This window comes from Misgurnus anguillicaudatus, chromosome 13 (genome assembly GCF_027580225.2).
Source record: "Misgurnus anguillicaudatus chromosome 13, ASM2758022v2, whole genome shotgun sequence".
Taxonomy (NCBI): Eukaryota; Metazoa; Chordata; class Actinopteri; order Cypriniformes; family Cobitidae; genus Misgurnus; species Misgurnus anguillicaudatus.
In genome coordinates, this window is record NC_073349.2 from 8,496,383 (window position 1) to 8,522,011 (window position 25,629).

Here is a 25,629-nt window from a genome sequence, read left to right on the forward strand (position 1 = left end):
AAATTAACCCAGAAAATGTTTATATCTGACCCAACCATAAGTTAAAACAACCCAATATGTTGGGTTAAAACAACCTAGCATAGGTTAAATAACAACCCAATGGGTTGTTTTCATTCCTTTTTGACCCTTTTCATTCCTATTGGGTTGAAAATAACCTAGCATTACCGGCGCGACTATTTTGCAAAGCTGTTGATAGTAGCAGAGCAGACTCTCACCTCCCCAAAAACTTGGATGTCTCTCCCAAGACCAAATCATGAATTAAGAAGGATGGGAAGAAATCTAGAGAGAGAGAGAGAGAGAGAGAGAGAGAGAGAGAGAGAGAGAGAGAGAGAGAGAGATTACAAAATATACAGAGCTACAGAAGTTATACAACTTGTAGGGGTGGGTTCCCTGGACAGGGCTTATTCTAGGCTCTGTCTCAATTCGCTCTCGAGGTGGTGAATCAGTATATCGTGTATCCAGGTTCATGCACTGGGACCTTAGCTCAAACTGTTCACATATTTTCCTGTGACGTGCTTAAGCGCATTGTGATGATTCACAGCTGTTATTTATCAACAACCGGCAAAACCAACATCTCTCTGACTTAATTTTTAACCAAGTATATTGTGAAAAACGCTTTCATTACTCTTTTAATAATAATAATTCGTTACATTTATATAGCGCTTTTCTGCAGACCTCAAAACGCTTTACATATGAATGGGGGAATCTCCTCAACCACCACCAATGTGCAGCATCCACCTGGATGATGCGATGGCAGCCATATTGCGCCAGAACGCCCACCACACACCAGCTTATTAGTGGAGAGAAGACAGAGTGATATACCAATTAGTATATATGGGGAGGATTAGTAGGCCAATGGGCAAGTTTGGCCTGGATGCCGGGGCACACCCCTACTCTTTTTCGAATTACATCCTGGGATTTTTAACGACAACGGTTTATCGTCTCATCCGAAAGACGGATTTTCTTTTGCGTATCCATGCATAAATATAGAGAAATAAATATTAGGTAGATTGTGGTCCCTTCCTGTCTAGCGATGTGTGTTAATATTAAATCTAAAACAAACGTTTGTCTTCATAAATATTCTGTTGCATTTCATGAAGTTTATTGAGTTGGCTTACGCGATTTTCGGTTGGAGAGTTTCAGAAAAGGCCACTTTAAGGGATAGGGACCATCAATGCTTGCATTGCATTGTGGAAATTTTTAGGGAACGAACAGATTTTGCGATTGAGATTCAAAAAAAAAAAAATTAATACTAGTTACTAATTACATCTTCAATCATGTCATGATGTAATGTAGTCAACATTTAAAGTGGATCAAAACCTTTCCTAAAAGTTTTCTTAAAACCAATACCCAATACCCGTTCTTGTTTTAGGACAAATTTGATGAATGTTTTTGATCCACTTCAAATGTTGACTACTATAGATTACTGTACCAATTACTCTCTCAAAAAAGTATTTAATTACTAAGTACTTTCAAAATCCTATTTAGAAAAAAATGCAAAGATAGACTTGAAACTTGAATAAATCATATTAAAATACATAAATTATTCTGGTCACACTTTTTAAGGTCCAATTGTCATTATCAACTAACTATTAACTACTTTGCCTCAATATAGTCTTAATTATTGCTTATTACTACTTAGTAAAGTAGTTGTTTTTATTGGTAAGTTTAGTATTGGTAGGATTGGGGATTAAGGATGTAGCATAAGGTTTTTCAGAATCAGCCATTAATATGTGCTTTTTAAGTTGGTAAACAGCCAATATCTCAGTAATATTAATCCTAATAACCAACCAGTTAATTGTGAGAATTTTAAACTACAATAACATGTTACCATTATTCTTATTAACTCAACAAAGTGAGAAGGATACATAAAAAACATGCATTGTAATGTTACCCTTTATATTGTGATGTTAAATCCACTATTGTATTATATATATAATACTAATGTATTATATAACACAGTATTTAGTTCAATTACATAATAAGTAACTGTAATTAAAATCCTGGAATAAAAGTAGATAATAATAAAAAAGTAATTAAATTACAATAACTAATTACTTAGTAAATAGTTACACCCAACACTAATTGAGACATAGCCCCAGACAAAAATGCATGTTTGAGCTGCTTTTATTTAGAAACACCTTGCCCTGATGTATTTTAACATATATTAGGGCCATTGTATATCTCAATATGGACAGCAGTATTGTTTTTTGTAAGGTATGTTTGTAAAAACTACTTAAAGGAACAGTATGTAAGAAATTTATATCAATTAATCATAAAATGGCCCTGATATGTCACTAGACATTAAGAAATCATTTTCATTTAAAAAACTTATATCACTGACAAAAGTGGTCTGGTCAGGATATTGTCATTTAAAAAGTGGAGTTGCAGCCCTCAACGGATGTTTATGTTGTCATGTTGTGTATTGGCCACTAGCTGTGTGATTGCAGTACCAGTTTTAGCCACAAGTTTTGTGATTGCAATACCAGTTTTGGCCACAATCCTATTCACCTTATTTTTCACGACAACAAAGGCGGCGCCATTGCGCTCATTTTGTCAACGTTCTTCTGGCCGCATAGACCAGGGGTGGGCATCGAGGGCCACAGTCCTGCAGAGTTTAGCTTCAACCTTAATCAAACACACCTGAATGTCATTTCCAAACAGTCCTGAAGACTTCAATTAGATTTTTGTTTTATTAGGTCTGGAGCTAAACTCTGCAGGGACACTGGCCCTCAGGACCAGGAGTTGCCCACCCCTGGCATAGACGATGAGCAGCTGAGGCAGTGACTGAAGGCGACGCGTTAAGCTTAAAAAGCTCACTCGAGCGCCTTTATGTTTCTTTCTTACAAATTTTAAGCCAACTGAGGAACACCCTTATCCCAAGTAAGGGTTCGACTACGATGTTCCGGTAACTTTAAACCATGCCGGGTGTTGAAAAGGTGGCCAGTTTCAGGTAAGCTATCTTAGCTAACTGTGTGCTCGTTCGCCTAAAGTTAGATTTGTGAAGTCCGTTCTACAAATACACTTAAGATCAGTAACGTTAGTTTATAAAATGCAACTATTTGAATGGTTTTAATTGTCCACCTATATTTTTATATTTACGATAGTACAACGAGATATTATAGTACATTGCATTCTTACAGTAGCCCACGTGATTCCTACAAGTTACTGAGATTTCAGATGCTAGAATGTCAGTTCATTTCTCATTCAGATATTGATAATGACCTATTAAACAACGTATTATTTAACACTGAAGTTAAAGGTTGTGTGTATAATGTTACTGTCTTTTTTTAATGCATCTCTCTCTTACACACTGTTCTGTTTAAGTATGGGTGTTATTTATATATTAATTCTCATGATGCAAGTTTATTTTAAATACTAACATAAAAATGTTTATGGTTATATTGTTTTCACAGATGCATTGATGTGTAGTGATGCAGTGGACAACTGTGAGGATGATACAATCAACATGTTCCTAAACTGTGATGCAGAAACACAATGGGAGGATCCATCCGTCTCTGACCACAACTACACTTTAAAATCACAACTCAACCTGAAGCAACCTACATCTGATATAAGAAAAAACAATGGTGCAGTTTCCCTGACAGGGCTTATCCTGGTCCCAGGCTAAAATGCATATTTGAGTTACAATAATTTAAAAACACTGTTTACTGACATACCTCAACATATATGAGTGCCATTGTTTTGTCACAAGATGCGCACCAATCTTGTTTTTTGTAGGGTTTGTTTGTAAAAACTAAAATGTCCTAATATAATTAAATCCTAATCCTGTAAACCCTGTCCGAGAAACTGCTTCAATGTGTTGAGCTGGCACAAATGTACATATCTCTGCTGAGAAACAACCATCTTTGTGTCAGCTTTACAGAGGGTTGATATTGCATCCATTACACAGTCGCCAAGCACTTTACCAGTACATACACCAACAGCTTCCAGATATACGCTTGGGATCAGCTCCTGATGACTGATAAAGCTGTGTCTTAATTTATTGCAGGGTGGTCTTGCTTTACCTGTTGTAAAGTTACATTAAACCTTCATATGTGATCAGATGTCATGCAGTGATATTAAACATTTACAGTGTGATCAGATGTTGTGCAATTATATTAAACCTTTACAATGTGATCGGATGTTGTGCAGTTATATTAAACCTTTACAATATGATCAGATGTTGTCGTGCACTTATATTAAACCTTTACTATGTGATCAGCTGTTACCTGTCATGCAGTTATATTAAACATTTACTATGTGATCAGATATTATCTGTAAGGAATTTCTTAAACCATATGTGAGCTTTGTAGATTCCACTTAAAAGGATTTAAGTCTCCTGATTTAAAGGAATAAGTGTTGGCAAGTTTGCAAATGAATTCTATCATGGTACCACATAAAAACGAAATAGTTATTGGACTGGCTAAGATGCACATTTGCTTTAAAACAGACGAAATCACTGTGTAAATATTGGTAGACATACTTTTAATAATTTTCAATGCTGCTCCATCAACTCCTGACAGGACGAGGTAATTAAATATGCCCCATAGGTTACTTGCCGCGGCTGCTTCATGTCTAACCACGAGACGATTGATGGTGTTATGATTTCGGTCTTATTGGCTGCTTTGTCTTTGTTTCTCTATGTGTTGTGTTTTTGTTTTGACAGCTCCACACGTGCGCGTCTTCCACCGGGTGATCTCATTACCTCTGACTTCTCTCACCTGCGACCCGCACCTGATTCTCATTATTGTCCAATCCGGTTTGATTTAAATTCCCCTCGTTTCCTTTGTTCTTTGCAAGTTCGTCTTTGTGTGTTCCTGCCCGCTAGCTCTGTCTAGTTCTTGTCGAGTCTAGTTCTTGTTGTGTCTAAGTGTATTCAAGTATATTTCCACCGTGCTCTCTGCTGCCTTTGCCCCGTTAGATTTCCCGCCCTGCTGTCAGTCTCTCCTGGTTGGTGTGGCATCAGTCAAGTCTTCGGATTCTCCCGGTCAGAGGAAACTCCTAGCGATATCTACTCCTTACGTTGTCCAGCCGCAGTGCGCTCAAGAGCGCGTAATTCTGCTGAAGACGCTGACAGCCGCAGTGCGCTCCAGCGCGTAATTCTGCTCTACTCCCTGACTGCCGCCGTGCGCTGTCCAGCGCACGTACTGCTGAAGATTCTGACCGTTTCTCTCTCTCTCATTGCCCCGCCAGGAATCTCTCTCTGTGCCCTGTGAAGATATTCAAGTGTTATCTGAAAGTGGATGTCCAGCTGTGTTTCCCACTTAGAGTGATTCGCCGTTACATACACACACACTCACATACTATACATGAAGACATTGACTTTTTTCATTATACATACCCACTGATTTTGTGTCTCATTAAAACCCTCTGCTTTGGGAATCTTGAGTTGTGTCATTCATAACAGGACGAACTTGCCACAATGGATCCCGCGGAGGTTGAGGACTTATCTGCCCGTTTGTCGGATCTTTCCTCACGTTTGGACCAGCTCAGTGCCGATGCCACCCAACTCAGCCTGCCATCGCAGACGGAGCCTTATGTTTCAGCCCCACCTCCATACGATGGTAATCCTACCTCCTGTCGGGCTTTTCTCACTCAATGTTCTTTGGTTTTTGCCCTCCAGCCCCGCCGCTATTTCTCAGAGATCACCCGGATTGCGTTTGTGATCACCCTTCTGATTGGCAAGGCGCGCGAGTGGGCTACGGCCGTGTGGGATGCCCGCGATCCTTGCTGTCGGTCGTTTCATGAGTTTCGTGAGGAGATGGAGAAGCTCTTCGACCGTTCGGTGCGTGGGGACGCCGCTGCGGCTCGGTTGGCACATCTGGTTCAGGGAAGACACACAATCACCGAGTACGCCATTGAGTTTAAGACCCTAGCGGCTGCCTGCCAATGGAATGAAGCGGCTCTCCGAGCGCAGTTTGTCGAGGGGTTGTCAGATGAGCTCCAGGACGAGATCGCTGTCCATGATCTTCCTCCCTCACTTGATGCCATCATTGACCTCGCTCTTCGGATCGAAGCCCGGAGTTTGCTTCGCGATCAGCGACGCTCCATTCGCCAGCGAGCGTTTTCGGACAAGACCACCACTTCCCCCTCTTCATCATCTTTACCCTCTGCCGTGCCTGAGTCCATGCAGCTGGGGCGCATGCGCCTGCCACAGAGAGAGAGAGAGAGACGCTTGCAGAAGGCCCTGTGTTTGTATTGCGGGAGATCCGGACATTTTGCTAAGACCTGCCCGTTAAAGGGCCGCTGCCCATCTGTGAATACGGGAGTCCTGGTGGGCGCCACTTCCTCTAAGCTCTCCCCTGTTTCCAGTACCCAACTCCCCGTCGTGTTGTCCTTCGCTGGGCGTGATCATCCGTCCACCGCCCTTCTCGACTCTGGCGCGGAGGGCAACTTCATTGATGAAGCGCTGGTTCGCGCCTGGAATGTCCCGGTTGTCCCTCTCCAATCCCCTTTGGATGTCTGGTCCCTTAAGGGGCAGCAGATGGCGCGGATTACACACTGCACTTCTCCTGTGAGTCTCTCTGTGTCTGGTAATCATCGTGAGGAGATTGTGTTGCATATCCTTCATGCTTCTCTATCTCCTATTATTTTGGGGCATGGATGGTTAGCGCAACACAACCCTCACGTTGATTGGCAGAATAGTATTATCTTGTCTTGGTCTCAGTCTTGTCATGTGTCATGTCTTGGTTCTGCTGTTTCTGGTTCTGTTCTTTCTCTTCCTCAGGTTCCGGCGGTCGATTTGACCGGGGTCCCGGCGGAGTATGCGGATATCGCTCAGGTGTTTAGTAAAGCCCGGGCCACCTCCCTTCCTCCTCACCGGCCATATGATTGCGCTATTGATCTCCTCCCCGGCACTTCTCCGCCTAAGGGTAGACTTTATTCTTTGTCGGGTCCTGAGAGAGAGGCTATGGACCAGTATATTAATGATGCCCTGCGTGCCGGTCTCATCCGTCCCTCCACCTCGCCCGCAGGGGCGGGGTTTTTCTTTGTTGATAAGAAAGACGGCTCCCTGCGTCCTTGTATTGATTATAGGGGTTTGAATGACATTACTGTTAAGAATAGGTACCCCCTTCCTTTAATGTCTACTGCGTTTGAGCTTTTGCAGGGGGCGCAGGTCTTTACTAAGCTAGATTTACGCAATGCCTATCACCTGGTGCGTATAAGAGAGGGAGATGAGTGGAAGACAGCATTTAATACCCCTACTGGACACTTTGAGTACTGCGTTTTGCCTTTCGGGCTTTGTAACGCTCCCTCAGTCTTCCAGACTCTGGTCAATGATGTGTTGAGAGACATGATTAACAAATTTGTCTTTGTGTACATAGATGATATTCTCATCTTTTCTCCCTCTATGCAGGAACACACTCAGCATGTCCGCCGAGTTTTACGCCGGTTGTTAGAGAATAAGTTGTATGTTAAGGCGGAGAAGTGCGAATTCCATCGTAAGTCAGTTTCGTTCTTGGGTTTTGTTGTCGCCCCAGGTGAGATCCGTCCTGATCCAGCCAAGATCAAAGCGGTTGCCGAATGGCCAGTCCCCGAGTCCCGTAAGGATTTATTAAGGTTTCTGGGTTTCGCCAATTTTTACCGGCGATTTATCAGAAATTATGGTCAGGTTGCTCAGCCTCTTACTGCTCTCACTTCCACTAAGGAGAGGTTTGTCTGGAATTCTAGTGCTCAGGAGGCCTTTGATAATTTAAAGTCCCGGTTTATCTCTGCTCCTGTTCTCTCTATTCCAGATCCGACTGCTCAATTTATTGTGGAGGTGGATGCTTCGGACGTCGGGGTAGGCGCCGTTTTGTCTCAGCGGTCTGTTAAGGATGGCAAGGTGCATCCCTGTGCCTTTTTCTCCCATCGGTTAAACCCAGCAGAGCGAAATTATGACATAGGTAATCGGGAGCTGCTGGCGGTCAGACTGGCTTTGGGTGAGTGGCGTCACTGGTTGGAGGGGACCTCGGAGCCCTTCCTGGTCTGGACGGATCATAAGAATCTCGAATACATCCGTTCAGCCAGGAGGTTATCTTCTCGTCAGGCTCGTTGGGCACTCTTCTTTGACAGATTTAACTTCACCCTCTCGTTCCGGCCCGGTTCTAAGAATACCAAGCCCGACGCTCTCTCTCGTTTGTTCGAAAGTCCCGGTTCTGATGGGGACGAAACCATCCTCCCTGAGGGGCGGGTGGTGGGTGCCCTGCGCTGGGGAATAGAACAACGGGTGAGACGGGCCGGCCGGGAGGGGGAAGTGCCAGAGGGGTGCCCAGCGGGTCGATTGTGGGTGCCGAATGCGCTTCGCTCCGAGGTCATCCGGTGGGGTCACGAGTCCAAGTTTGTTTGCCATCCGGGGGTTCGGAGAACGTTGGCTACCGTACGTCAGCGTTTCTGGTGGCCCTCTATGGGTCCCGATGTCAGACAGTTTGTGTTAGCCTGTCAGGTTTGTGCCCGCAATAAGGCCTCTCATCAAGCCCCTATTGGTCTGCTTAAACCGTTACCCATCCCCTCTCGTCCTTGGTCACATATCGCCATCGATTTTGTAACCAATTTGCCTAGTTCTAAGGGAAACACTGTTGTTTTGACCATTGTGGACCGCTTCTCCAAGGCGGTTCATTTTGTCCCTTTGCCCAAATTACCCACTGCCAAGGAAACTGCCCAGGTAATGATCGAACACGTCTTTCGCTTACATGGTCTGCCCACAGACGTTGTTTCAGATAGGGGTCCTCAGTTTATTTCTCGTTTCTGGCAGGAATTTTGTAGACAAATAGGCTCCACAGCTAGCTTGTCTTCAGGGTATCATCCTCAGACCAACGGGCAATGTGAACGGGCTAACCAAGATTTAGGTAGAGCTCTCCGCTGTCTGACATCACAATATCCGAGCTCCTGGTGCCAACAGTTACCCTGGGTTCAATACGCCCATAATTCTCTCCCTGTTTCTTCCCTTAACATGTCCCCATTTGAGGCGTCCATGGGGTTTCAGCCCCCTTTATTCCCGTCACAGGAACCTGATGCGGTGGTTCCGTCTGCACTAGCTTTTGTCCGTCGTTGCAAACGCACCTGGAGAAAGGCTAGATTTACATTACGTCAGGTTTCCAGACGAACCAAAGCCGCGGCCGATCGTCACCGTAGAACCGCGCCCCGCTTTATCGGTGGGCAGAAAGTATGGCTTTCGTCCAAGGATTTACCTCTCCGTGAGCCTTCTCGCAAGCTGGCTCCACGATTCCTTGGGCCATACAGCATTGTTAAGGTCATTAATCCCGTGACGGTCAGGCTCAGATTGCCCCCAGCACTCGGTCGGGTTCAACCAGTTTTTCATGTGTCTAAACTGAAGCCTGTGTTTTTTTCCACCCTTAATCCTGTTCCCTCTGCCCCCACCCCTCCCACCCCTCAGCTTATAGATGGTGCCCCTGTGTATTCAGTGAAGTCTTTACTGGATGTGCGTCGCCGGGGTAGGGGATTTCAATATCTCGTAGACTGGGAAGGATATGGTCCGGAGGAGAGGTGTTGGGTACCGGCCCGGGACATTCTGGACCCTGGGCTGATAGAGGATCTCCGCCGGCGACGGGGTGAGCCTCCTCATGGACCGCCCGGTGGCGGTCGTGGGGGGGGAGTCCTGTTATGATTTCGGTCTTATTGGCTGCTTTGTCTTTGTTTCTCTATGTGTTGTGTTTTTGTTTTGACAGCTCCACACGTGCGCGTCTTCCACCGGGTGATCTCATTACCTCTGACTTCTCTCACCTGCGACCCGCACCTGATTCTCATTATTGTCCAATCCGGTTTGATTTAAATTCCCCTCGTTTCCTTTGTTCTGTGCAAGTTCGTCTGTGTGTGTTCCTGCCCGCTAGCTCTGTCTAGTTCTTGTCGAGTCTAGTTCTTGTTGTGTCTAAGTTTATTCAAGTGTATTTCCACCGTGCTCTCTGCTGCCTTTGCCCCGTTAGATTTCCCGCCCTGCTGTCAGTCTCTCCTGGTTGGTGTGGCATCAGTCAAGTCTTCGGATTCTCCCGGTCAGAGGAAACTCCTAGCGATATCTACTCCTTACGTTGTCCAGCCGCAGTGCGCTCATGAGCGCGTAATTCTGCTGAAGACGCTGACAGCCGCAGTGCGCTCCAGCGCATAATTCTGCTCTACTCCCTGACTGCCGCCGTGCGCTGTCCAGCGCACGTACTGCTGAAGATTCTGACCGTTTCTCTCTCTCTCATTGCCCCGCCAGGAATCTCTCTCTGTGCCCTGTGAAGATATTCAAGTGTTATCTGAAAGTGGATGTCTAGCTGTGTTTCCCACTTAGAGTGATTCGCCGTTACATACACACACACTCACATACTATACATGAAGACATTGACTTTTTTCATTATACATACCCACTGATTTTGTGTCTCATTAAAACCCTCTGCTTTGGGAATCTTGAGTTGTGTCATTCATAACAGATGGGACAATATAAGACTATCCGAGCGGCGTATGAAGTTTTAACCGTGCTCCTAATTTAAAACATTTACAGCAGTAGCGATATTTGTCATTTTGCTTAAGTTATAGTGAACTACAAACAATTTTTTAACCACCAAACTAACCACCGAATGCACTGTGCCATATTAGCAGCGGAAGTCGGTTGACAAAATGCGGAAGAGCGAAGAATTAAAAAGGGGCGTGGCGGAATAAGGTGAATACTGTTCCTTTAAATGTCCTGAAATAATTAAGGCCTAGTCCTGGATTAATCTAAACCCTGTCCGAGAAATCGCCTCTAATTGTGCAACATTTGAAATGAAAAAAACAAGTATTGATTCACTTATTCTGAGTGTTCTTACGGTTTCCATAGAGGAAGCAAGGAATATCTAGGTCAGGATGCCGACAGCTGATATTTCTTTTATTTAAATGTAAGGAAGCCTGCAGAGTGGTGTGGACGTCAAACACCAGCTGCTTATCAGGAGAACAATCACTGTAGCCAGTCAAAGTCGAATCCTGAGAGAGAGAGAGAGAGAGAGAGAGAGAGAGAGAGAGAGAGAGAGAGAGAGAGAGAGAGAGAGAGAGATTACATTTGAGGACTACTTCAGGTCTAATGAAAATTAGCCTTATTAAACATATTCCCAAGCCATAGATATACTATGACTTTCTTTTCAGCCCACTTTTTTTCAAACAGAGCTTTATTATCATGTAAATATAATTTTAAGATTTATATTTCAAACTTTTTTCATTTTGGAGTACAATATCACTTTAAGAACAAACAGATCAGCATCTGTTCCAGAACAAGTTCACATCTAAAGGAGCAGATGGTATTAGATATTATGAGATATAATGTTTTTACTCAACATTTGCGTGGTAAAAGTTTTTTGGAGGATTTTGCTACCTTAAAGCTGGAGCCGAGAGACTCTGGAGGGGGCGCTTTGGTAGAAATCTGCCCAGCACGAGAGACTTCTGACAGCACGAGGAGCGCAAATACGACAACCTTCATGACTAAAAAACACAAAACAAAACCATGACTCGTGTTTTTAATTCAAAATGAAAATAAAAAATTAACTACATTTGATTACAAACAGATTATTATATTAGTGCTGTTCTATAGGATCTATCTTATCGTATCTGACTTATATTTTAAGTGATGCCATGGCTGTTAGTGATAGGTTTGTCTTGTTCAGTAATATTAATAATATTTAGTTAAGGAAATGTCAGCAAAAACAATGTGTTAACGTGAAAATGTAGGTTTACCGTAACAAATCGCAAAATTGCGTACGTGACAGAAAAGAGGCGATCTGTCAGTTGTGGGGGCTGCGTCAGAGCTGTTTGTTTCTATGGCAACAATAGTGCGTCGTAAACCCCAATGATGTCTTTACGTAACCATTGCTAAATATGTTTTGGTGAGTTCTTAAAACTTGATGATTGTGGCTTATGGCTCACCATTACTTGACAAACTTCATCAGGATGACAGCATGTTCCCTTGTATGTGGAAAAACTTATTTTTTTATGTTCCAGTTGTAATTGTTCATTTTGATTTTAAATTTCTTTTAGCGTGTTTTTTGTCTTGATGTGAAAAAAGTAGGGAATAAAAGAATGTGGAAAAACTTCCATATCACTACAATTATTGCCGGTAAATGGTTGATACAATATTATTTTGGTTAAACACAAGAACGGACCGCATGAAATGAGCCACTTTGACCAGCAGAGGGCGACACTATCATGTCCAAATGTCAGCATGCTTTGATTTTTGTATATTGGATGTGACATGTGACAGTTTTTTTGTGTGTGGGTCTGGGACTAACTAATTGTGTTTTTGCAACAAACATATGCAACCTTTAAATAAAAAAATCTGCTTCAAAGTGATATTTTAATTACTGATTACTTTCTAAATCCTATTTAGTAAAAATTATACAAAGATAGGTTTGAAACAGCTCGAATAAATCATATTAAATTATTCTATAAATTATTCTTGTCACACTTATTAAGGTCCAGTTCTCACTATTAACTAACTATTAACTACTTTTGCTTTAATGTAGTCCTAATTAATTACTGCTTACTAATACTAATATTGGTAGAAATTATGAGTGTTAAAGATGTAGAATGAGGTTTTGCAGAATCAGGCAATAATGCTTTTAAAGTTTTTTTGTCTTGATGTGGGTAAAAAAATAGTAGGGAATAGAAGAATGTTAAAAAACTTCCATATCATTACAATATTGCCAGTAAATGGTTGATACAATATTATTTTGGGTAAACACAAGAACACGGACCACATGAAATGTGCCACTTTGACCAGCAGAGGGCGACACTATCCTGTCCAATATATCAGAGTGCTTTGATCTTTGCATATTGGAAGTGAACGTTTTTTTGGGTGAGAATGGATCTGGGACTTTAACAAATTGTGTTTTTGCAACAAACACATGCAACCTTTAAATCACAAAATCTGCTTCAAAGTGATATTTTATGTGGTCTGGATGATATAGCCGACCTTGCTTGTTTTCAGTAGAAATATTGAAAAAAACTTAAATCAAGATGTATTCTCCTGATGAGACAAATGACCTAAGAAAAAATAGTTTTTAGACAAAAATATAAAAAATAAAAATATATGCCAATGGGGTGAGAAAAAATATCTTGAAATAAGTTTACCTTTTTCTTAAACACTTAATTCAATAATTTTTTTCTCAACCCATTGTCAGATATTTTTGCTTGTTTTAAGCACAAATTTGCTGCAATTGTGTATTTTTGCTTTAAAAGCTAGAATGCTTTAGGTCATTTTGCTCATCAAGAAAATACATCCTGTTTTAAGAATTTTTAGATGTTTCTACTGAAAACAAGACAAAAATACTAAGTAAGAAAGTCATTTTTTTGCAGTGTATATGAACTTGGGGGTGGTCTTTTTGGGGACTACCTAGAAACCTGCATAGGAAATGCTAAACAACCACTCCCAAATATACAACTAATGCACAAGTAGACTAGCAATGTGACAATAAGTTTTTCAATAACTAATAAGTAACAAAAAAAAATGCAGTACTTACCTCTTGGGGGTAGAAGTGACTATTCACCACTTCTTGTTCTCTTCATCAATTTTGTGAACGTACAGGAGACCCAAGGGTTTGCCGATGAAGGGGTCATAAAACAAAATGTCACCAAGCGGAAGTCAACGTTAGCTGTGGTGATAGATGACAGCATTTGGGGGGTTGCAGTGTTAATGGTTGGGTGGGGTGACAGTGTAGAAGTTTTCCCTTTTAGTCCCCACATTACCACCCCATTAACCTTTGGCCTGTGTTGCAGAGAAGGGACCTGGGGGCCATGGCAGAGGGATGCACAGGAGGGCAAAACTATGTGAGGAGAGGCCTCACGGCCAGTGGGTTCAGAGGCGAGTTTGTGCCCCTCGCCTCAGAAAGAGAGAAAGTGGGGCGCGCGCACGCCCTGTGACCTTGCACACATACACATGGTATGCATTTGGATGTCTGCGGGTGGCATGGAGCTAGTGCTAATCTGAAACAGCTTCTGTAATAAACAGGATGTTGGACCAGAAAGAGTGAGATGAAGGAAGATGTTTGATTTGAGTTATTGTTTTAAATAGCATCAGTCTATCCAGATTATCTCTTAATCATATGCCACCCTGCCTGTGAAAACTCAGCTAAAGTCATTTACTCGATCTTGCTATAAAGTCAACCTAATGTAAAGAACATCTAGTGAAGTATAACTTTAATATCTTTAATAAATAGTTAGCTCTATTTATATAGCAAAAAAATCATTAATTTATTCAAAACTGTTTTGTCACTTATACAGTATAAATAAATAAACCAATTAACAGATTTTTAGTGTAACATTTTTACATTCTTTTCTGTTTTACACAACACATGCAAACAATCTGTTGCCTGGTACACAAATCTATGTTGATCAGTGAGAGAGACACAAACTGAGGCCAGATGAGCTACAAACAGACATTTGTGATCAATGTTAAAACATCCTGCACGCAAATGCCACACTTAAGTTCTCACTTCCTCTGTGTTTACTTATAAATTATGTTAAGTGTTTAGAGACTAACCATTATAGATCTGTTTGTTGTTTTATTACTTGATTTTTCCATTAGCACTTGTACACCACCTGTTACTCAGCTTGAGAGAGCGGGAAGGAAACAGATGAGGACAATAATTGGGATCCTGAAGGAATGTTAACGGAATTTTTATTGTAATCCGGAAGTACTGAAGGGCTGCACCATGCAGGAATATTTTAACAAATAAAATAATCATTTAAAACAATAATTGTTCTTTGAATACAATTTATCTGTTTTACAAAATAAAATTCCTGTTTTTAATGCTTTAGTTTATCCGACTGGATCTTATTGGACTGAACAGTTTTATATCGCCAGAATTTTTATAAGCATCTCTTCTGGATTCTTTGATAAGAAAAACAGCATAGTAACAGAGAGGTTCTGTCTTTTTGTGTTTGTGTACATGCTGTCCTCATCTGCTCACAGTAGATACATGTGGAAAGCACAGGTCTCAGGGTCACTGTTTATTAAACTCAGCCTGCAGTAATACACTATCAGAGTCTTGAATTATTACCTTACATGCCCCTAACAAATGCCTCTCTGTGGCAAAACGAAGGGAATGTACTGTGCCTCCAACAACAATCAAAAAAGAAAAAAACTATTTTTTGAAGAGGGAGCCAGGAAAGTAGATGAGTTCCTTTTTTATTTTCACCACCAGTGTTGTTCAAAACTAGTCCCATAGAGCTCAATAATTGATTTAAAAAAATTTCAAAATATGTATTACGGCTGTCGCTGGGGCTGTACGCTTTCAAAAAGTAGAGCTTTGTACCTAAGAGTTCATATTAGTATCACAAAGGTAAATATTTGTACCAAATGTATACATATATGTACCTAATAGTACACTAATGGTGTCAGGATCCTGCCATAGTCTTGTTTTATATGTATGTTTTGTCATGATGGCAGGGTTCTGACAGCCTCATGTTCTTTGTGAAGGCTCATGATCTTGTGAATCGGGTCATGTGCCTTCGGTGTCTCATCTCTTGTCTCCGCCCCCTTGTTCTCCCTGTTAATTGTAATCATTAGTTCATTCCCTTCACCTGTTTTTTTTTTTGTTATCTTGTTTAGTTTTTTCCTATTTAATCCCCTCTTGTTTCTTGTCCCGTGCTGGATCATTTTGTGTTGTTCATGTCTTATTCAGTTAGTGTTTATATGAAAATCTTGTCAAGTTAGTGTTGTCAGTCTTTTAGTAAAACCTTGTTCAATGTTGTTTTGCCCCCACGTGGGCTTTTGTTTCCAGTGTTTTGTGTACAAATAAAGTGTTTTCTGTTCACTTCCCCGACATCGTCTGCACTTGGGTTCTCTCGTCCGTGTTCCTGACAAATGGTACCTTAAATACACTTAAAAAAATCTGTAAAAAAACAGTAAAATTCCAGCAGCAGGAAAATACCGTAAAATAACAGGCACAATAAAATACCGAAATTTTCCGTAATACAAAGATACAGTTTATTTCTTGTAATTTTACTAAGTACTGCCCTAGTGACAGCCGTGATACATATTTTGACCAGTTTTTTTAACAGTGTATAAAAGAAGAGACCAAAAGGTGTAGTTTCCAGGATGGGGGATATGTTATTCGCAATATTAAAAAAGCAGCCGTTACACCCCCCTCCCCCCATATTATGCAGTTATTAATGCAAATTGACACTTAACACCCAATGTTCAAACCGAATTTAAACTCTTAAAGGGACTGTCTGCTTGACCAGCCTTTGTTGTTTTTAGATTTACAGTTTACATTTTTGTATAGTTTATATCATAATAGTAGATTGTCAGAGAAAAATTCATAAAAAAACATAAATAAAACACAGAAGAAATACATGTAAACTTTGCCAATGACGTCTGTTTACAGCCAGCTTATGGCACTTTCCATTAGTGTGCAGTATCCATCAGTCAGTCATTGACGGAGCTGTGGGTAACCAATGAACATGTTGTCTAAAAGGGATACTTAAAGGAACAGTATGTAGGATTAGAACTGGTTTTGCAATAACAAAACTTGTGGCTAAAACTGGTACTGCAATTACCCAACTGGTGGCCAATACACAACATGACAACATAAATATCAGTTGAGGGCTGCAACTCCACTTTTTAAATGACAATATCCTGACCAGACCACTGTTGTCAGTGATATAAGTATTTGAAATGAAAATGATTTCTTAATGTCTAGTGACATATCAGGGCCATTTTATGAATCCAAGATACATATGTCCATCATCTTTCAAACACTTTTTGAGTTATTTTAATAAACTTTCTTGCTCTTCCAAGCTTTATACCATAAGAAAACAGTGATCAGGGAACAACTTCTGACTATAAACCCTCAAAACTGCATCCATTCTTCACAGAAGTAATCCACATGGCTCCAAGGGGTTAATAAAGGTCCCACAAAAGACTTTTATTAACCCATTGGAGCTGCGTGGATTAGTTCTGTTAAAGGACAAGTTTGGTATTTTACACTTAAAGCCCTGTTTTCGGATTGTTTGTGGTGAAATAGAGCGGTTTTGACTGAGATTTGGACATGTGGTGCTGGCCTGAGAATTTTCGGGTTTTGCATCTTTTGCAGCGATTTTTGTGTGAGCATATCAGTGAACACCCCTGACCACTCGGTGAGTTTCACGTCTTTGTAAACGAAAGTTTAATGCATTTTAGAAAGGATTGTTCCTGTGCACCTATACAGCCATTATAGAGGTGGGAGGTGATACAACAAACACCCGAAAATTCTCGTGCCAGCATCATATGTCCAAATTTTAGTCGAAACTGATTTCATCATAAACAATCTGAAAACAGGGCTTTAAGTGTAAAATACCAAACTTGTCCTTTAAGGATGGAGACATTTCAAAGTCAGAGGATCCCTGGTTTATCATTATAAGCTTGGAAAAGCAAAGACATTTACAAAGATATTTATTGCTTTTAGATCAGACTATTTGCTTATAGACCCTCAAAAAATAAAAAGGTACAAAAGCTGTCACGGGGACAGTACCCTTTAAAAAAGTTCATATACTAAAAGGTCCCAGTATGCAATCTTTAGGAACAACATTTAATGGGTACCACCCCAGTGACAGCTTTTGCACTTTTTCTGAGAGTGTATAGATTACTAATGGCTTCATATTTATATTATATATATGGTATATATACATTATATATTTTATTATCATTATTTGAAGCAGTAACAAGTCTGGCACTGTTGGTACCAGCTGGTGAGAACTGCTACCAGTTTATAAATGTTATGGCATGGAAGCAGAAAGCAAACACATTCAATTAAAAAGAACAGCCAAGAACACAAGATTTTTGTATTTTTTTGACTCCATGTTTGGGGCCCAGGAAAATAAATACATTTTTCGTTTCTTTCATTGAAAAACTATTTACACAGTAGGAAGCACAAGAATCATATAAAAGTGTGTACATGTGAGCATGTTTATGTGTGCATACATTTGTTTGTGTTTGTGTATGCATTGCCATTGTGTGTGTAAAAGACTATTATTTTTATTTAGCTATGGATGAATATAACAGACAATTACATAAAATTGATGCCAAATGTATTTATTAATAATTATCAATTGACTATATTTGCATTGTTATTATATTTAATTATACCTTTATTGCATGTTCTATTATAAGTATTGTGTCTGTCATATTAATCCATACTTTTCATAATCAAATTATTAATTTGCAAATTCCAGAGAGCCAATGCTAAAACAGTCCAGAAATTGGCCCGTTGCCTGAGAAGCAGGGATTTTTTTTAGTCCAGTTGTTTGTAAATAAAGAGCAGTCAGATGTGTGTTTTACTGAATGTATTTGTGAGGGAGAATATGTTTGTGTGTGTTTGTATAAAAGGACTCTAGTGGCATCCGCACGCTCTGACCACCATATTGCGATATTTCTTCAGGATGACATTGGAGCTGTCATCAAAATACAGGACGGAGATGGCGTGGAGTTGCGTGGGGGCACAACAAGGTTTTGGAACTGTCTCTGGATTGATGAAGTGAACCTGTGAAAAATGCAATAGAAAGAATCACAAAGTACCCTTTCAAAAAGTACACCTTTACATTTGAAGAATTCATGGTAGTGCCTCTGAGATACATATTGGTACCAAATGTATACATATCTGGAGGGGGGTGTTTCTGCGATATTTTTATTTATGAAAATAAATTATGAACAACAAGCTTATATTGATTATTAAGGGTATTAAGCTATTTCTTGTAACTGTTGAAATAAAATATGTATAGAAAAGTAACCAGTTCAACTCGCACCCGCCCTGAGTGAGATTCGAACCGCTCTGGTCTGGCATGAGAGTTGGACGCACCAGAGCACTTCTTGATGTTTAGAAATGAGGTTTTGCTTTTACTGCCCAGTTCTCACTGACTAGCTGGCCTCAGTTACAGAAACTTAATAAAACATTTATTCAACCTGAACTGTACATGCCAGAATGCATTTTTTCTTTATGCTTTGCGCCAGACATGCAAAATCCGGTTGTAATCATAATATTTAATAGAAAAAAATGCAGTGTACAACGTACTCCCAATATAACAATACATAGGCTACATATGCCTACTTAAGCCGCCTTTCCAATACACACGACTTAAAGACACGATTGTCAGACTTTGCCACCTAGTGGCAGTCGTATTTAAGTTTCAGTTTAATTGTAACATGGAAGAGAATCTCATTCCAGCGCAAGAGGCTTCATTATAATATTTAACATAGTAACTTAAATAAATGAACGCAAATGAATGAAACAATAAACAGCTCTGCATATATACATTTGGAAAATCTGGGCATGGATTAATAAAGGAACATGACACAACCTAGACATGCTGTCACCTATTGTCACAGGAGCAGAAGCGCTGACAGTAATACTCCATCTTGATTTTACTGTAGTTTGCACTATTGCGTGGCAGTGTTTTACCTAAAATTATCTTTATTTTAGGCCGTATATATGGCTGTTTGATGACCATTAATTATGGCGGATACATTTTGTCCATTTGTTCATCAAAGGCAGGGATATAAAGACCAGAGGGAGAAATAACCCAACCGTAACCCCCCCCCCCCCCCCCCCCGTAATTTGGACCCTGCATATCTGTAACTAAATGGTACATATTAGGACCTGTATGAAAGGTACTGCATTTGTCTGACAGTGTAGTTTTGTCTCACAATTTCTTGTTTGTTTACTTGTATGCATTCGATATTGTTTTGTCTCACAATTTCTTGTTTGTTTACTTGTATGCATTCGATATTCTATTTAATATTTGCATTCCCTAGGAATTGAAGACCTTGACCCATGTGTTGCTAGCAACATGCTTCAGTTATGTAGGCTATAGTTCTTATATTCAGTGAAATAAAACAAAATAAGGATAAAAAATAAATCTATCTTCTATAACAACTACAGTGAGGAAAATAAGTATTTGAACACACTGCTATTTTGCAAGTTCTCCCACTTAGAAATTGTGGAAGGGTCTGAAATTGTCATCGTAGGTGCGTGTCCACTGTGAGAGACATAATCTAAAAATAAAATACAGAAATCACAATGTATGATTTTTAACTATTTATTTGTATGATACAGCTGCAAATAAGAATTTGAACACCTGTCTATCAGCTAGAATTCTCACCCTCAAAGACCTGTTAGTCTGCCTTTAAAATGTCCACCTTCACTCCATTTATTATCCTAAATTAGATGAGGATGTGGCTGCATAAAGACACCTGTCCACCCCATACAATCAGTTAGAATCCAACTACTAACTTGGCCAAGACCAAAGAGCTGTCCAAAGACACTAGAGACAAAATCGTACACCTCCACAAGGCTGGAAAGGGCTATGGGGAAATTGACAAGCAGCTTTGTGAAAAAAGGTCCATTGTTGGAGCAATCATTAGAAAATGGAAGAAGCTAAACATGACTGTCAATCTCCCTCGGACTGGGGCTCCATGCAAGATCTCACCTCGTGGGGTCTCAATGATCATAAGAAAGGTGATAAATCAGCCCAGAACTACACGGGAGGAGCTGGTCAATGACCTGAAAAGAGCTGGGAGCACCGTTTCCAAGGTTAGTGTTGGTAATACACTAAGACGTCATGGTTTGAAATGATGCATGGCAATGAAGATTCCCCTGCTTAAACCAGCACATGTCCAGGCCCGTCTTAAGTTTGCCAATGACCATTTGGATGATCCAGAGGAGTCACGGGAGAAAGTCATGTGGTCAGATGAGACCAAAATAGAACTTTTCAGCTAAACGTGTTTGGAGGAAGAAGAATGATGAGTACCATCCCAAGAACACCATCCCTACTGTGAAGCATAGGGGTGGTAGCATCATGCTTTGGGGGTGTTTTTCTGCAGATGGGACAGGGCGACTGCACTGTATTAAGGAGAGGATGACCGGGGCCATGTATTGTGAGATTTTGGGGAACAACCTCCTTCCCTCAGGTAGAGTATTGAAGATGGCTCGAGGCTGGGTCTCCAACATGACAATGACCCGAAGCACACAGCCAGTGGCTCTGTAAGAAGCATATCAAGGTTCTGGTGTGGCCTAGCCAGTCTCCAGACCTAAACCCAATAGAGAATCTTTGGAGGGAGCTCAAACTCTGTGACAGGCCAGAAACCTGACTGATCTAGAGAAGATCTGTGTGGAGGAGTGGGCCAAAATCCCTCCTGCAGTGTGTGCAAACCTGGTGAAAAACTACAAGAAACGTTTGACCTCTGTAATTGCAAACAAAGGCTACTGTACCAAATATTAACATTGATTTTCTCAGGTGTTCAAATACTTATTTGCAGCTGTATCATACAAATAAATAGTTGAAGGGATCATACATTGTGATTTCTGGATTTTTTTTCTTTTAGATTATGTCTCTCACAGTGGACATGCACCTACGATGACAATTTCAGACTCCACCATGATTTCTAAGTGGGAGAACTTGCAAAATAGCAGGGTGTTCAAATACTTATTTTCCTCACTGTATATCTCTCCAAGAGAAATAATCACAGAATGCAACAAACATGCGATACAAATTGTGACCTAAGGCTCTTGTGTGCCTCATATGAGAAGCATTATTGGTGTGGCACGGATTCACCGCAAGTTCACCGTTCCAAATAATTTATTAGGTTTCCTTATGCAACCTTATTACTTTCCAGAAAGGATGCTGCCTGTGTAGCAAGCACACAAAGTGCAGCACAACTATAAAACTTGTCATAGATTCGATTTGAACGCACATACTGAATGCATAGTGAATTATAATGTCTTTGACAACCCAGCTAAAGTAAATGTATAGTATAAATGGTATAAAATTAGTGATGGTAGGCTTACCAGCGTCTGTACAATAGCATGATTTGTGGCATTCATGTAAGAATTGAGCGGAAAGGCACATTCACCCATACAGTAATATGCAGCATAACCTTCAGGAGCTATAATCCAATCCTAAAAGAGGAACAAAACACAAAATCTGTTAGCTTGTCAGAACACTAGAGCTGGAAATCAACACCCATTCGTCATTCACCCATCCAGATGGTCTTAATTTTCATGATGCGTTCTGCACATTTGACCTACAGTAACTCAAAGATCACCCCGACCGCGTGCAAAAGACCACAAGAACCCATAATCCTGCGCAGCAGCATGTGTACGATGTCATGATTCAAAAGGCAATTTCTGGAAAATATAACCCTGCGTGGTACAGCCAGGGTCTCAGAGACCTCGCCAGCTGTTCTTAGCGAGTGTTTATGTGCTATGATCCAGTAGGAGATGCAGATATGCTGCAGGTGGCAAAGCTATGGATGTGTAAACAGAAACTGCGCTCTTCTATCTCCGCTCAGTCGGCCGAAGCCAAGTCAGAGCTTCGTAAAACAGTTTGAGTCGTAAACAAAGAAAAAGATGAAGTAATGCTGAGAGAGAACGAAAGGGCTGTTAAAGGAATAGTTCACCCCAAAATAAAAATCAGCCCATATTTTACTCACCCTTAAGCCATTAAAGGTGTATATGACTTCTCTTTCAGCCAAACACAGTTGCAGTTGGAAATTAAATCATATCCTGGCTCTTTTAAGCTTTATAATGGCATTGGATGGTGCCCCATGGTGAAAGCATTCATCCATTAAAATGTAATCCATACGGTTACTAAATATCCTGTGAGGTGAAGCGATGGGTTTTGGTAAGGATACATTTATATTTCAAATTTCATAAACTACAGCCATACACCTGTTCACAAAAGAGTTGAGGTCAGCTTAATATCGTTTTACCTCAGAAGGCATTTAAAGGGGTCATATTATGATACTTTTTTAAGATGTAAAATAAGTCTTTGGTGTCCCAAGAGTGCAAATGTAAAGTTTTAACTCAATATACCACACAGATAATTTATTATAACATGTTAAAATTGCCACTTTGTAGGTGCAAGCCGTTTTTGGGTGTGTCCTTTTAATTGCAAATGAGCTGATGAAATGCAAACACTGATCGCCATAATGGTGGTTTGTTGAAACTCAATTGTGCTATAAATTTTTGTTCTTTGTCTCTCTACACTTAATGGTTGTATAGTGCAGATTAATTGTAATTATTGTAATTAGACTTGATACCTACGTCACAAAACAGGTAAAATCTGATTGACCTAATTTTTCACATTCTTCCAGAGAATGGTTTACCAAAACTAAGTTACTGGGTTTTCTTTTTCAGATTTTCTAGGTTGATACTAGCACTGGGGACCCAATTATAGCACTTAAACATGGTAAAAGTCAGATTTTCACGCTACAATGCCTTTAATAATAACTGTATGCATTCGTTTTTGATGGATGGATGCTCTTTTTGGAACTTTTAAAATGGGGGACTATCCAATGCCATTATAAGGCTAAAAAGAGCCAGGGTATTATTTAAAATATAACTCCAAGCTGTGTTTGGCTGCAAGAAAATGCAATGGAAGTCATTTACAGCTAGGTTCACTTGAGAGTGAGTAAAATACAGGCTAATTTTCATTTTGGGATGAACTATTACCCCCAAACCTGTATGAATTTCTTTTTTCTGATGAACACAAAAGAAGATATTTTGAGAAATGATTGTAAACACACAGCAGAATGTGACCATAGACTTCCATAGTAGGAATAAAAAACATGATTGAATTTAATGGGTACTGTCAACTGTGTGCTTATCATCATTTATCAAAATATTTTCTTCCTCATTTATCACAATACTTATACACAAAACACAAAAAATATTTTTCCTACTATAGAAGTCAATGGTGACTATCTGCTGTGTGTTTACCATCATTTCTTAAAATATCTAATTTTGTGTTAATCAGAAAAAAAGAAATACAGAATACAGGTCTAGAACAACATGAGGATGAGAAAATGATAACAGAATTTTCATTTTAAAGTGAACTATCCCTTTAAAGAATAAAGGGTGCAGTTTAAGAAAAAATTACTGGAAAAAACAGTTCATACCAGTTTGAGGTGGCCAAGCTTTGATATTATGATGCACTGTTAATACTTTATTTATTACTTGTTACTAGGTGGAAACCTTTAGGTATATAGTAAGTGCCACTAACGGCAAAGAAGGCAATAAAAGCAAGTGAAAGTAATATTAAATATATTCACTTGTTCATTATGACATTAAACCTCATATCCAATAGTTTGTTAGCCTTGTAGTTTGGCTTATATTGGTTAAACAGAGCATCTTAGAGAGAAATTGAAGGTTAAGAGAGAGAGGAACATCGCACCTGCCATCCAAGGTCCCGAAAGCTGACGTACAACTCGTGTTTCTTACAAGCTTGCTTCTGATCAGCACTGTTGTTCTCTAGAGAGGGAGAGAGAGAGAAAGAGAGAGAGAGAGAGAGAGAGAGAGAGAGAGAGAGAGAGAGAGAGGGAGAGAGAGGGAAAGAGAGAGAGAGAGGATTGTTGTAAAATGCTGCGAGACAAACACAAGGAATGGGTCACTGAAGCTGCCGGGTGTCCCTGTGACCTTCATACCAATGCAATGCACTGAATCAAATTGATTTAATATCCATTTAACACTGTAATGCTATTACTGTGAAAATTAACCTGCAGAGAATTCGACAGTAATAGGAAACACATGAAGGCACACAAACTCTGACTCACAGATATTTTATCCCAATAATGGCACTCCTTTGCCTTAAAGGAACAGATCACCAATAAAATAAAAATTGTTGTCATGATCCTGTCAGCCCTCTGTGTTTTTGTGTGTTTCATGTGACAGGGTCATGGCAGCCCTCACTGTTGTCTTGTTTTGTGTGGAGAGTCATGTAGCCTGTGTTCATAGGTGTGTTCGACTTCATACGGCGCTGCAGTGCATGTCGGTTAGTAATTTCGTCCGACTTGAGCTGGCGCTGCAGGCACGTGACTGTGACGTATGGTTTTAAAGTAACGCGAGAGTGTTTTGAGAGTAGCCGGCTGACACAGCCCGAGCAGCCTCTCCAAAGCAGCTGCACGGAGTTGTGATGACGACTAAGCTCTTCGTGATTGGTCGCCTCACTGATGACAACGATCACGTGCGTTTCAAGTTTAATCCAAACTTCAGTTCCACTAATAAACATTATAAATTCATGTTTTTATAACAGGTAAAACACGATAATATGCATGCATATGTTATATTGTATATTGTGTAATAAAATTAAAATTAAAATGAAAATACCAAACTCTATTGGCATTGTAATAATATACATTTGTTTCCCCTTATTTTCAGGCATACAGTATAAACAGCAATTCAAATATTAGATATAAAATGTTTCTGGTTGCAACGTTTAATTAAAAGGTTTGTTTTTAAAGCAACACTAAAGAGTTTTTTTAACCTTCAAATAACGTTTCCAAAAAAGTTTCAGTCGAAACAGGGTGAACGGCACTTTCACATTCGCTTTGCAGCCCTCAATCGGCCAAAACTGTAGTTCAAGTGAAAACTACAAAAACTTGCTTTACGGCAGACCTACAATCCAATCAGAGCCAGCTTTGCTGCAGTATTTACGACAGTGGTAATGGACAATTACGCTTCCAACCTGTAGGGGGAGCAAAGAGCAAAAACTCTTTAGTGTTGCTTTAACAAATTCACCATCTAATTCACTTCATTTGCGATAAAAAAATGAAACACGGCACATACGTCACTACGGCAAGCAGCAGGTGTCCGGTTTTACGGCTTTGTCTTCAGCTCCTCCTTCAACTGCAACTGAACTCAAACACACCTC

The 25,629-nt window shown here is 40.2% G+C and overlaps 2 protein-coding genes across 3 annotated transcripts in view; both read right to left on the reverse strand.

The window, feature by feature from the left end:
* LOC129431122 (cation channel sperm-associated protein subunit gamma 1-like) overlaps positions 1-12,149 on the reverse strand; it is a 325,761-nt gene extending 313,612 nt beyond the window's left edge. Inside the window, exons 1-4 of one of the 2 annotated variants that reach the window (XM_073874955.1) lie at positions 11,686-12,149; positions 11,327-11,433; positions 10,788-10,941; positions 216-279 (exon numbers count right to left, since the gene is read on the reverse strand). In XM_073874955.1, coding sequence (XP_073731056.1) covers positions 216-279; positions 10,788-10,941; positions 11,327-11,431 — 323 coding nt within the window. In that variant the 5' untranslated portion in view covers positions 11,432-11,433; positions 11,686-12,149. The remainder of the gene's footprint in view (positions 1-215; positions 280-10,787; positions 10,942-11,326; positions 11,434-11,685) is intronic. The other variant, XM_055188857.2, reaches the window with a different exon arrangement.
* Positions 12,150-17,751: 5,602 nt separating this feature from the next.
* bmp7b (bone morphogenetic protein 7b) overlaps positions 17,752-25,629 on the reverse strand; it is a 68,744-nt gene continuing 60,866 nt past the window's right edge. Inside the window, exons 5-7 of the mRNA XM_055188853.2 lie at positions 24,154-24,230; positions 21,768-21,878; positions 17,752-18,467 (exon numbers count right to left, since the gene is read on the reverse strand). Of these exons, the coding sequence (XP_055044828.1) occupies positions 18,318-18,467; positions 21,768-21,878; positions 24,154-24,230 (338 nt within the window). The 3' untranslated portion in view covers positions 17,752-18,317. The remainder of the gene's footprint in view (positions 18,468-21,767; positions 21,879-24,153; positions 24,231-25,629) is intronic.